The sequence below is a fragment of the Elgaria multicarinata genome, chromosome 1 (assembly GCF_023053635.1).
Source record: "Elgaria multicarinata webbii isolate HBS135686 ecotype San Diego chromosome 1, rElgMul1.1.pri, whole genome shotgun sequence".
Lineage (NCBI taxonomy): Eukaryota > Metazoa > Chordata > Lepidosauria > Squamata > Anguidae > Elgaria > Elgaria multicarinata.
In genome coordinates this window covers 56,190,889-56,204,808 of record NC_086171.1, presented here as the reverse complement: position 1 = coordinate 56,204,808, position 13,920 = coordinate 56,190,889, and the positions used below count along the sequence as shown (strand labels likewise).

The 13,920-nt window shown below is 39.2% G+C and overlaps 1 protein-coding gene across 2 annotated transcripts in view; it reads right to left on the bottom strand.

Moving 5' to 3' along the window:
• The window catches only part of ANKRD28 (ankyrin repeat domain 28), a 102,620-nt gene that overhangs the window by 22,031 nt on the left and 66,669 nt on the right, over positions 1-13,920 (bottom strand). For both annotated transcript variants that reach the window (XM_063128690.1, XM_063128682.1), the window contains exons 5-12: positions 11,318-11,518; positions 10,444-10,531; positions 6,908-7,050; positions 6,112-6,324; positions 4,381-4,459; positions 3,297-3,411; positions 2,557-2,639; positions 1,323-1,386 (exon numbers count right to left, since the gene is read on the bottom strand). In XM_063128690.1, the coding sequence (XP_062984760.1) occupies positions 1,323-1,386; positions 2,557-2,639; positions 3,297-3,411; positions 4,381-4,459; positions 6,112-6,324; positions 6,908-7,050; positions 10,444-10,531; positions 11,318-11,518 (986 nt within the window). The remainder of the gene's footprint in view (positions 1-1,322; positions 1,387-2,556; positions 2,640-3,296; positions 3,412-4,380; positions 4,460-6,111; positions 6,325-6,907; positions 7,051-10,443; positions 10,532-11,317; positions 11,519-13,920) is intronic.

The window sequence follows — 13,920 nt, the reverse complement described above, 5'->3', positions numbered from 1 at the left end:
CCACTTACCTTGTCCTTCGCAGCTGGGCAGTGGCTTCACTAGAGCCTCTGGCTCAACCCAGAAGTTGGGCTGCAGGTGCAGAAGCAAGCACCTTTGGCCTTGCTTCTGGGTTGGCTCGATTCAAGCCCGCACCCGGCCGCAACGGAGCAGATTAGACACCCCCCGGCCTGTCCCCTTACCTGGCTCTGCCGCCACCGCACAGATTGCGTGACAGCGGATCCAGGCAAGCCCCCCCCCCCACTTACCTGCTCCGTCGCAGCCGGGCCCGGGCTTGGACTAAGCCCCCTGGTCCACCCGGAAGCAAGGCCACACGTGCGGCCTTGCTTCCGGGTGGACCAGGGCGCTCAGTTCAAGCCCAGGCCCAGTGACAATGGAGCAGGTAAGACCCCCCTCCCGCCTAGCCCCTTACCTGGCAAGCCACACACCCCCCGGCAAGCCCCCCTACTTACCTGGTCTCTTGCAGCTGGGAGCGAGCCGCACTCTCCCTTCTTCTCCCCCCTCCCTCCAGGGAATCTGAGGCGCATACGCTGCCTTATCAGATTCCCCATAGGGAAACATTAGATTTTAAAAAAATTAATTAAAAATTGAAGGAATGGGCTTTTGAAAAAAGAAAGGCCATTCCATCAATGAGGAGGACAGGGCAACGCAATCCTACTACTGGATTGCGTGGTAAGGGTCCCAATTCAGAGCTTTTAGTGTGCAAAAAAATGGTCGCCACCCGGAAGCATTTCTGTGTCAGTTTGAAACAGAGAGGCTTTCCCCCCTTTTGTCATTTGAAGTGCCATCCTGCCCTCAATATTTCACCAATCTTTTTGAAACACGCAGGGTATGTAAAACCAGCATTTCTTTCTGGCAGGACTCCATTTCAGAAAGATTGGTGAAACATTTTCCATTTTAGGATGCTAGAATGACCCACCCCCCAATAACGGCTTTTAACATGGTGGAATGCTGTTTGTACTCTTCATCCTTAACACACTGCACACGTCTGTGTGCAGTGTAATTACATACTGATATGATATTATGAAACATGTCTCCTCATTAACGCAGGATTTCAAGCATTATATATGGAATTAAATCTAAATTATCTAGCTTTTGGGGTAGACTTCTCTAATAGTGTATCCTAGATTTCACTTTCACAATTATAACGACTTTGCTTGTGTTAGTTTTGTGTATTAAGTTTCTTGTTATTTTAGTGTTATTTATTTTCAAAGTATTGCACAACTAGTACTAGTACCTCTAACAGAGTAACCTTTATGCTGTTAATGAAGATCCTCTCAAATTCTAAATTTAAAAAGCGGCTGAAACTGTAAAAAAATACATACCCTCCAGCTGCAGCTGCATGAAGACAGGTCCTGCCAAAATCATCTGGAGTATCTATGTCGAAGCCTACAAAAGAAGTATTATGTGAAACCACTGGTAAAATGTACCTCTGCCATCCAGCTTGGCAGAGCATGCTATGAAGGAAACTTTCTTATGCAGTGCCTAAAGCATGAGTTACCACTTCTACAAAATACCAAAAGTATGTTCTGTTAATATGTGAAAAAGTAGCATTGGTGCCGGGCCTTTTCAGCTGTAGGACTAAACTATGTTTTAGCGTTATTTGCGCAAGCCTGGGGCTCACATGCTCCCCCCTCACCTCTCTTCTTCTGGCACATCTGAGAGATCTCAAGTTTTGCCTTTAAACTAAACTACACCTATATGTTACATCCAAATTTGGAGGAAATGGTGGTTAATTTATCCTATGGTTGGTTCAAACAAGCAAGGATCAAACTACAATTTATGATCTTGGCTTGTTCATCAACCATAGTTTGTTCACATAACCACAGTTTCCTCTGAGTTTGTATGTAATGAGCTGTGGTGAATGGAAAACTAGAAGCACATGCCTCTGATCTTCCTTTGCAGCCACACCGGAGGCTGCAAAGGACATACACAAACAGTATGCACATACACAAACAGTATGTGTTTGTGTGTGGGAATGAGCACAACATTCATTTATGTAACAGAATCCATAGTTTAACAGTATGTCTGAATTGACCACCTGCGGTTTTTAGAGTTCAAGTCACAGAAGTTGTGTAACTTCTGTATTTCTTTCTGTGTGATCTTGGTTTTGGAGCTTACCTTTGGGGGCCACTTCACTCCTTTTATTGCCCATGTCCACCCTCCAACTAGTATGTTTCAGAGGTTAAAACAAGTACAGTTAAGCTGATATCATGCCTACACAATTGTTGCTATTCTTCCTCTTGCTATTGACCTACCATTAAAAATTATATCTATCTAGGGTCTATTTGCTTAGTGCTAACTAATTTAGAAGAAACAAATTCTGAAGTCATCAAGAATTTGAAAGCTCCCATCGCAGAACCAATTAAAGATTACCACAAATTGGAATCAAGCAACAATTTTTATCTTACAGAGAGATTTGCCCATAAATATAAAGACTAAAGATTAAGGAACACTGTTCCATTGAAATTGCTCTTATAATCCCAAGTACTATTTTATGATAGGTCAACAATCAAAGGTTTATAGGAAAGGAGTTAAACGTAATTTTGAAGAGCCTACCTGATGAAAGCAGCTTTCTGCAACAGTCTGAAAATCCACTTAATGCTGCCAAATGGAGAGGAAACATTCCATGTATACCCCGCCTAAGATACACCATAATCAGACATCACAGTCTCATTACAATAGAAGTGATCCAAAATATTATGCCAAATTCCATGTATATAAAGGTTAGAAAAATTAAAGGAAGTCGCCTAATATATTTGAAAATAACTCTTCAATCTAAATACAGTTCATTCTTTCAGAATGGCAGCCAGTTAAATTTGAGCGTTATCTGTATTTGCAGTAGAAATCGAGAGGATTTCTGCTTTATTTACAGATATATCATATTATGTTGCATAGAAAGCAATATGTTGTATTAAAAAAAGTCTGAACTTTATATAAAGAATTATGTAAGTACTTTGTAAATTGTTATGTAAAGTCTCCTCCATTAATGCAAACAATGCAATCTTCCACAATTTATGGATTATTTGTATACTTATGAATGCGACTTTACATGGGCATGTTTACTGGCCTTCTATCAGGAAAACAGTCTATTGGATAAACTTGTATATCTTGCTCATGTTCTAAAATTAACATTACTACTACCACTTTCTGTTTCTGTAATCCACTAGTATCTCATTACTTAACACTCTCTCTCTCTCTCTCTCTCTCTCTCTCTCTCTCTCTCTCTCTCTCTCACACACACACACACTGCTATATATTTCATTTGGACATAATTCAAGTCGTCAAGCGTTGCTTACTTTGCAGTGTCAGCACCACTTGTAATTAATGTGTTGATGAGCAGCTCATGGCCATATCTGGCTGCTATGTGCAAAGGTGTATTTCCATTTTTATCTTCACAGTCTATCTCAGCTCCTAGAAATTAGATGTGGAATAAATTGTAACCACATAAGCATGAATGTTTAGCAGCATAAAAACTGTTAACAAATTTGCATTTTAGAGGGCAATTCAAATGGTTAAATTGAGTTTAAGTCGCCTGAATATCCCCAAATGTAACCAACAGCTACTTCCCATGTTGAAAAAAGTGTAGTTAACAGGATATACAAATGTTCTATTCCTCCCCACCCCCCCCCACCCCCCAATTCTAATGGGTCTCAAGGACACCATTCATAGCAAGAATCAGGTGGCTTCTGGAGCTCACAGATCTCACTACAGGAGAGCTATAGAAGTCTTGCTTTTCATATACAAAAGTCAGAGTCATTTCACTTATTATTTGCATCACAGAGAGCAGCTCTATGTTTTTTAAAAAATGAACATAAATGACTTCGTTTGGGTGCATCCTTTGATCCAGGGCCAGGTATGCTCATTTCAGAGTTGCAGAGAAAGGTACTCTGAAAGCAGAATTGTCAGTGAAAAGTAAGAACCGCATGTTCAAGTCACACAAACTGTGAGACAGGGCACCAGGCTGCCCTCAGAACAGATTGATTGGCTCAACAAAAACACAGACAAATCTGGAAAGAAGCTCCTGTCTCCCCAGAAAGGATTTTCCTCACCAATTATGAGGACCTGTGGCACTGAATTAATGAAAGTGTGTATCAGAACTTAGTGTTAGTACTTAAAGCAAAAGTCCTGGGCAAACTACAACAGAATCTATACTACTGGGGTGCTGGACCACATTAGAATTGCAGTTATCTGAATTAGAGAAAGAGTATATTATAGATTTAGAAAATTGAAGTTTCCAGAAATGTTATCATGAGAATCTGAAATTGCCATATTTTAGGGCACAATACAGACAAGTTAACAAAAGCTACAGCTAAAAATTTAACAGAATTATTCAATACTGTTATGTATCTTAATCAATACGTGATTTTTCTTTTCTTTTACCATTCTGGATGATGGTTTGCGATCTTGAAAATCTTCCATGAATTGCTGTCATATGCAATGGTGTTTTCCCATCTTTACTCTGGGGAGAAAGAAGTCAACCCATGGCTACAAAGTCAATTGACAAGTTTAGATGGAGAATTTTTATTTCTGTTTTGTTTAACATTCCTTTCCTGCAAAATTGTGCTGCTGGTGGCAGGGTAAAACAATGCTATAGGCTTTTCAAGTCTGCAGCTTTATCAGTTTCGCTGCACAATAGGGTGCTGGAGCAAACTGGAATTACAGTTAGTCAACACAGTAAACTTTGACTTTTGGATACTTGCTGTCTAGAAACAAAAGCAAACAAGCCTTAGCACTTCGCACCAGAGCTAAATCCCAAGCAACTATGCCAAAACAGTTAAAGCAAGCTTTCCATGCATATCTGAGTTATATGAATCTATTACAAACATTAAACAACAGATAACCATAAGCAATTTGTTACAAACAACAACTTATGCTTGATGCACTGTTCAGTTCTGGAGGATGCTGTATATCTGAGACACAAACATTCCTCCATAAAGTTATCCTAGAAGTAGGTCAACTTTAATGCACATGGTAATTCCAAGTTTTGCTAAACAGCTACAAAGCATTTGTAATCTGTAGCCATCATTAGCTATGCAAACATGAACAGAAAGTTCAGAAAAAACATTTTTATACTTTTAATGCCAGGCAATGTGATTATAATCATAAGCTGCGTTTTTGTGTATTTTATATATTTTATATATTTTTGTTTTAGTATTTGAAATTATAAGCCACCTGGAGGGCACGAGTAATTAAGTTCACAAACAAGCAGCCAATCATCCTGTTTCAATATTATAGATTAATGTATTTTTCTCTTTGCTATACACTTTATTCCGCCCCATCTGAGAAAATGGGGAATGGGATTATATGCCACCTGCGTGACAGTAAGATGTATTGCCCAGACATGTCAGTTTGGGCTTATATTTCTGTGTCTCAACTGATCATCATTAAGAAGTACAAATACAGCCTTGTTTGTCTATCAATCAATACAGTGCTAAGATGCAACTATTCATTTTTCAGAGAAGAAAGCCATTTAATAACTTCAATGAATTATTTTGCATTGTGAATTTTTTTCTTTATTTGAACAATATTCTCTCTCATACCCACGTTTTTAAAGTGTTCAGAGTTGTGTTACACATTTTTTACCACTTCAGATACATGCTCTTTGTACTGCCTGACTTTTTAAAAAGTCTTTTTTGTGTCATCCAACACAGTGGTTCCCAAACTGTTTGTATGAAGGAGAATTACAAAATCTCTCACAGACTACCCACACACCCAGTTTTCATTGTGTACCATAATTACATTTAAAATACTGTGGGCAACCCGGATGCCATAAATCAAGTGTGGTGATTCATCACAATGTTCCGTACTAACAATGGGCCATAAAAGGAAGCCTGAGAACCAATGAACCAACATAATCCTGAGAGTTCTCCTACCTTATCCCACAATAAAATGCTTTAAGGCATGCATTTGCAGAATATTTAATGTGTGTCTATTACTTTTAGGGTTGTGTATATTGATGTCAATAAAGATATTAAAAGATATTTAAAAGATATTAAAATCTTTTTAATATTAAAGATATTTAAAATATTAAAGATATTTAAAATATTAAAGATATTTAAAAGATATTAAAATCATGACAGCATTTAAAATTCACCTTTGAGTTTACTTTACCTTCATATTTACATCTGCGCCATTACAAACCAGGAGTTCTAAACACAATGCTCCATGGGTAGATGCAGCAGCAAAGTGTAAAGGTGTAAATCCCTTCTCATTCATTTGATTTACATTAGCACCACAGTCTATTAGTTCATTTACTACAACATCTTGTCCATTGAAACAAGCAACATGAAGAGGCGTATTCCCGTATGCATTTGGTTCATTCATCTGCAGAGGAGAAAATACCATGAATCTAAACAAGTTCTAAACAATCCTTATACTGCTTTTAGCCCATCCCAATCAGAATTAATATTCAGAAAATATTGTAAGTCATAGATTTGTTCAACAAAAATGTTATTTATTCATTGAATCTAAATAAAAATGGTTGAGTCAAATTGCTCAGGAGATAGGCCTGCATGTAGATGGTCACAAGTTTAAATCCGGTTGTAAGTGTATCAGTTTCGCAGAACTGTTAAGAGTTCTATTCATTTTAATGCAGGTCACTCTAAAGTTATGATAATCATGATCACTTTACCAGTCATTTACTCAGGCTTAAAGAAAATCTGCAATAACTCTCACCTCCATGCTTAAAATCACAATTAAAGGAAAATAAGTACGATTTATTAAATGCAAGCTTATGAAGTTTCTAAGATGAACCTGAAAAACTTTAGAATATAAAACTTTGTGTACAATTGCACTAGCTATTTGAGAAGCCTCCTTTTCACAAACACTAGATTATGACAGTACTACTCTTCATGTCATAACAATGTATGAAATGATGAGAGGCAATTGAAAGCCATCTATTACTTACATCAACTCCAAGATCCAAAAGATACTTGACTACACTAATCATTCCACTAGAAGCTGCAGCATGTAGCGGTGTATATGATTTCTTGTCTTTACAGATCACTTCAGCTCCATGGGCTACAAGTAGCTTTACTACATCAATATGACCTGAACAAAAAAAGAAAATTATTATTTGTTGTGTTGCAAGCTTTAATTGATAGATTGATCAACCAATTTTAATCTTTGCGGCTGAGTTAGTATCATACTTTTTTGTTTTGAAGGCTTTTGTGGCTCTGGTGTGTTGTTTTAAAGGGGAATAAAAAAGAAACATTAAAGAAAACATTAAACATTTTCCTTCTAATAATGAGTGGCAGTGCTTGTTTATTAAACTGTAATTTTTTATATTTCCTTCAGTATCTCAGAAATCCCATATATTGAGAAATTGGTAAAATAGGCTTAATTTTTTTAAAAATTAAATACTTAATTAAAATAAAAAGGCAGATTGCTAATTAACTAAAATCCTTTAGTTGGTGGTGAGCCCCAACTAATTCAACAACTGTCACCTAAGAGTAGCCATGCCAACAGGGTGCAAAGCAGAGAGAAAGAAGAGAACCCCGCCTTTTCTAAGATAGCAACTGCCTTTGGACCTAGCAGCAGCCATTCCTGCAGGCTACCTAAATAGTTTCCATCGCAGGCTGGCCATCATAAGAACCGTAACCTAAACTTGCTTTTCCCCTCCTCCCTCTCCATCCCTCATTGCAAGGGTGGGCAATTTGTAGTTTGCCAGATGTTTTGGCCTACAGCTCCCATGATTCCTCACCACTACCTCTGCTGGCTAGGGTGACCTTATTCCTTCTGTATCATGTCTTTAGATTGTAAGCCTGAGAGCAGGGACTGCCATGCTACTTGTCTTTGCTCTCAAGGAAGTCAGACCCTGGATCCAATCTTTTAGGTTTGAATTGTTCGTTTTAATATGGGAAATATGAAGAGACAACACAAGAATGGGGATAGTCCAGTGTAATATCAACAAGCCAAACAAAGGAAATTGGATTCTCTTTTGCCTGCTGGTTAATTCCACAGAAGTCCCCTTGTTTCCTCTTTCTAGTAGATTTGCTCTTTTATTCCCAGATTCATTCTTCTGAGGATGTGGTTACCACACTGTCCTGGAGGGAAACCTTGAACAAACCTCTTCTCAAGAAAATGGGCCTGTTCAGAAGACACCTTAAACCCTGCTGGTTAAGGCTTTTGGTTAAGCAGCAGGGTTTAAGGTGTCTCGTGTGATACGTTTTGCTAAATCCTGCTCAGTCACTAACCACAGTCGGACCATTTACTGCAGGGTTAGCGGCTCTAACCATGACTTAAAGGGTTGTGGGCAACAGCATGGCTTGTGATTATAGCTAACACCAGATAACCACAGTTTTGCTAACCACATAGCCTGAAGTATCATCTGACCTAAAATATTTGGCCTAAAAACATAAGTAATCCAGGGACTTCAGTTGAACAGTGTTTTTTAATTTCTAAAACTATTCAATCTTTATATAGGAATATTCATGAGCTAAAGAGATGGCATTTAAACTGCATGCGCTTTTGAGACCCACTGATCTAGTTCGCATGTAACAGCAGCATAGTGGCTTAATTAACCTACGATTTGCCATGCACAAGCTGCTTCCATTTTGTGTAATCAACTTCCAATTGTGGGTTGTTGTGTGGCATGCAAACCCAAATACTATGGGTTGTTTTGGGTTAAATAACCCAAAGTTAACCTATTATTAGTTCTTAGGTTACCTTTGGGTTTCTTAACTCATAAATAATCCATAGTGTCAGAGTTTGCATGTCATGCAACCACATTTTTCTCTTCAGGTGGCCTTGATCTTCTAGTGCACCCCTCCCCAAATCCAAAGCACATTTTTATATAAAAGTGCACACCATCCCAGTTTTCTACCCCAAAGGGAGTAACAACTCTCAAAATTGAAGCAGTTACAATGAACTGAAGATAAAAATGAAGTGGCATCTCAGACACTCTTAAAAACAGCTGCTGAGGATTCAGGTAACGGGATCCCTAAAAGGGACCTCCTAAGTTTCAGGGCAATACATTGAACCCTAAGGATACATCTTATTTCCTCAACTGTGCAAGGCTGTCAAAACTGTGTAGCCTGGACTGTTCCCTGGTATATTTGACCTACAAATTTAAAAAATATAAACTATTTGCGCACATAAAATGAGGCTGGAAAAATCCCAGCCCTGATTTATAATAATAATAATAACAATAACAATAATAATAATAATAGGGCTCCAACGGATCGGGATCACGACTGAGTGGGGTGGCGGTTTGGCAGCAGAGAAGAAGGGTTCTGCACCAATCTTCCTAAGATGCTAGGCAGAGCCAGTGGGAGGACCGGTGTGTATGTGTGTGTGTGTGTGTGTGTGTGTGTGTGTGTGAGACAGGCTACACACTGTCGGTGGTGTGTCCAATCGTCTGTTGGGCACACCTACCATGCACTGTGGGTTGTTTGTAAAACAACCCAGTGTGTATCTTGTCACCCATTTTGGGTTAGTGTGTCGTACAAACACACCCATTGACTATTTAATTGTTACTCCTTTCCTACTTTGCTATATAGCAGCAAAGGGCATTTTGGATCATATAAAATGTATCAGTACCACTCAAGCTTACTTTAGACTTTAAGACTACTAACCTCTGCCAGTATGTACATAATCAAAATAGAACAGTCTTGGGAATGAAGAGACTGATATGGCCTCAGGAACGTCCCCATTCTTTGATTAATCTTATGAAGTCTAAGGAACTGATATTACTCCATTCTTATTTTTCCTCCTAGGAACTCAAGATGGCATACATAATCCTCCTTTACCTCTCAATGTTATCCTCACAACAATAACCCTGTGAGGTAGGCTGAGCTGAGAGTCTGTGACTGGCCCAAAGCCACCCAGTGAACTTCCATGGCAGAGTGGGGATTAGAACCCGGATCTCCCAACCCTCAGTCCGACACTCAAGCCACTACAGCATACTGTCTTTCAAGAGAAGATCCCCTTTCATTATGTGCCAGCAGATAGTAGACATCCTGAAACCTTCTTTAACTACTGCCTACATTTCATATCAGAACATTGGCTCACCTTTTTTTATAGTTTGACATGGATTGGCAGATTGCTAAGAATCCACCTATAGTAGCCTTCTCCAACCTGGTGCCCTGCAGAAGTGTTGGACTACAACTCCCATAATCTCCCACAAAGTTGAGTAAGGCAGAGCTATAATCAGGTAAAACAAGGGGTTAACTAACAGGCTTGACACAGAGGCCTGGAATGTATATTCCCATCTGCTTTGCAAGTCTGGCAGGAAGGTGAATCTCCATCCACACCAAGTGGGGACTGCATTGGATGCTGTGTCTATGTGTGAATTCAAACCACCTGCGTGATTCCTGATCCAGGAAAGGGACTGCATGCAGAAGCCTTCATTAAGAGCAAATATTTCAAATGAAGCATGCAATGAGTATAATGTTAAGATGAAAAGTGAGTCAACTTAGGGGCAAATAAAGTTTCTTTACATACCCATGTAGGATGCCCAGTGGATAGCTCGTCTGTCTTTCTTGTCAAAGGCATTAATATTGGCACCTCTAGACAATAATAAACTGACCATCTAGAATGGAGGAAGTTATATTTCTTGATACACAGAAATACGTATATAAAATTAAAGCATAATCAAAGTTGAAAAATCATCTGAACACCATGTAGCATTTAAACTAAACTAGTATACATCTATATCTAGGGATAACACTATTGAGAAGTTCTGGCCAGGTGTATTCAGTTTTTAGGTTTTCACTGGATCAGGATTTCAGAAACTGTACTAAAAGACACTGTTCATATAGTTCATATAGTTTATGCAACCCACAGAAGGCTGTGTAATTCAAATCTTCAAATCTGACACTGATTTTAATGTATCCATAATTTATCATAACCTATGAACATTTTCACTATAGTAAACATAATAGAGCTGAACTTATTTAATTGGACCAAAAGTAAAGTGTACGTTCTGTTATATGCCCATAGTCTTAATGAAGTATCGTCTTTCAAACAGAAAGAAAATGATGTGGTCTGCACATAATGCAGAACTTTGGTGAAGTTTACCAGATCTTGGTCTGGTTACTGCCTGGGTGGGAGCCTGCCTGTAAATCCTGTGTTTACTGCCTTCAGTTCCATGATGAAAGAAAGGCAGGATATAAATATGCTGAAAATAAAAAAAAGGAAAGGAAAATAACATTTTTACATGCTAGTCATACTGCAAACAGTATTTCTGCAAGATAAGTTACAAGATTCAAGTATGCATGTTGCTATTTCCTTTGCATGTAGCAATGGGATTAGATAAACAAGCACCTGTTTGCGGAGGGACAGCTGGTCTGAGAAACTGAAAATAAGTCATTTGTACCTCAACATGTCCACTGAAGGCTGCATGATGTAATGCTGTTCTACCAGCACGGTCCGACACATTTACATTACTGAGAAGTGGCACCAAGGCTTCTGCACATTTGACAGCTTTATTTGCAGCTGCTATGTGTAGGGGTGTTTGCCAATTTTTGTCACGGGCGTTGACATCTGCTGAATGCTTCAACAGCACCTGCACAGCATCCTAAAAAACAACAAAAGCAAACTTTTAATTAAAAAAATTCTAGCCATGTTACCTCCCAATTATGTTTCCTTATTAGCTCTCTTAATCTTAACTTTGTTCAAAACATCTCTCCACCATCAATTATTCAACAGCCTTCCCATTGACAGAACAAAAAAAAAGATCCCTTTTAAATGTCCAAAGAATTCTGAAGCATGAGATCAAACACATATTCAAGGCTTTAAAAAAAAAGGCTTAATGAATGCCCTTACAGAAGTAGTGTTTGGGTGAGACTATTTCAATTTCAGGTTTCATTTTTATTGATCTCTACCTCCCTGCCAGCACTAACAGCCCAGAACAACCATGGGATGTCACTGAAGAAGAGTTATCCATTTGGACAATCTCTTAAGAGCTGCAGACCCTGCATCCAGCATTACTCCTGGATATCTAGGAATATCTCCTCCCACACCTCACTGTTGCAATCTTTCAGAGATCTGTAAAAACTTTTTTATTTTGCCCGACTGAGAACAAAGATACTTAATTTAACAGATGAGTCACAGTTTGCATGTACTCCTGGATTCAGTGCTGAATCTGGATGCCCAGATTTCAGCAGTTGCTAGGAATGCATTTGCACAGCTGAGGCTAACATGCCAACTGTGCCCGTTCTTGGAGATGTATGATCTCCACATGCCTTAGTTACACCCCACTTGGACTACTGTAACATGGTCTGTGTCGGGCTGCCTTTGAAAGGAGTTCAGAGAATGCTTTGACCAGACTGTTGACCAGGGGCATGAGACTCCCTTGTTACAACAGCTTCACTAGCTACCATTCTGTTTCCAGGAAAATATCAAAATGCTGGTTATGACCTATAAAAACCTATATAATATGGGGCCAAACTATTTGAAATACTGCATTCTCACACACTGTCAAACAGATCATTGGGATCTGTAAACAGGACAACTAATCCTACCAATGCAGCACAATATTCCCTGATGAATACTCTAGCAAGGTACATGTACTTTGCCCCGTTTACATCTGGTTTTGAGTAGATATACTGGGCGGAAGAGGTGGCATGAACAGCAAATGGGTTCAGTTGCCATATGCAGCAGCATGCATCCCAGCATAACTGGCTGTCTGAAATACTGCATTCTCCCACATGAGCATGCCAAAGTTTTAAGATCTTCAGGAGAAGCCTTTATCTCAATCCTACCATCATTGAGGCATGTTGGTGGTTACGCAAGAGGGGGCATTCTCAGTGGCCACTCCCAGCCTCTGAGAACATGGGCATCTACAAGAATTTTTCTAGGAGTGGGCAAGGATACACAGTAGTTTGTGGTTGTAATTCACGCACATAGCACGCATTGCTACAACACACCTATGCACTTTCCTCATGTGTGCTCTTTGTTGTTTAGCATCACACTCCATGATATTTAGAAGCCTGTACAGAATAGTAGAAGATCCTGGAAAATGAACAGCACTAATATTCAAGGATATTTTATGGCATCACTGTTCTTATCATAACAACTTCACATGACCTGTCCTAAAATGATTACCTTCACTTTGGAAACATTTTCCAAGTTTAGGCTGAGAAAGAATTTTGTTACACCTTGTGAATTTGTATGTTTTCTATGTTTGATAAAGAAAAATATGTTACATTGTGTATTTCTTTACTTGCACTGATGGCCAGGAAATCTGTTGCTCAATGCTGATGGCTCCTTCTGTTTTGTTCGACAATAAAATCACTACCTGACACAGTACATAAGTTCATGCACACAAAGACACACACAATCTACTGTTGATCCAATGATTTCACACAAGTGATGCTAACATGACAATACTTTTGAAAAAAAGAGGCTAAGGGGAGACATGATAGAGGTGTACAAAATTATGCATGGTGTGGAGAGTTTGGATGGAGAAACATTTTTCTCCCTCTCTCAAAATTCTAGAACCTGGGGTCATCCCATGAAACTGATTGGTGGGAGATCCAGGACAAATAAAAATAAGTACTTTTTCACACAGCACATAGTTAAATTATGGAACTCACTACCACAAGATGTAGTGATGGACACCAATTTGAATGGCTTTAAAAGGGGGTTGGATAAATTCCTGGAGGCAAAGGCGATCAATGGCTACTAGCCCTGATGGTTGTGTGCTATCTTCAGTATTTGAGGCAGTAAGCCTGTGTGCACCAGTTGCTGGGGAAAATGGGTGGGAGGGTGCTGTTGCATCATGTCCTGCCTTGTTGGTCCCCGGCCAATGGCTGGTTGGCCACTGCGTGAACAGAGTGCTGTACTAGATGGACCCTTGGTCTGATCCAGCATGGCACTTCTTATATTCTTATGTGTATGTTTGATGAAACAAAACATTTTGTAAGGGGGAAGCAGCCACTTGTATAAGAATGAATTAACATAACACCAAATGTGAGA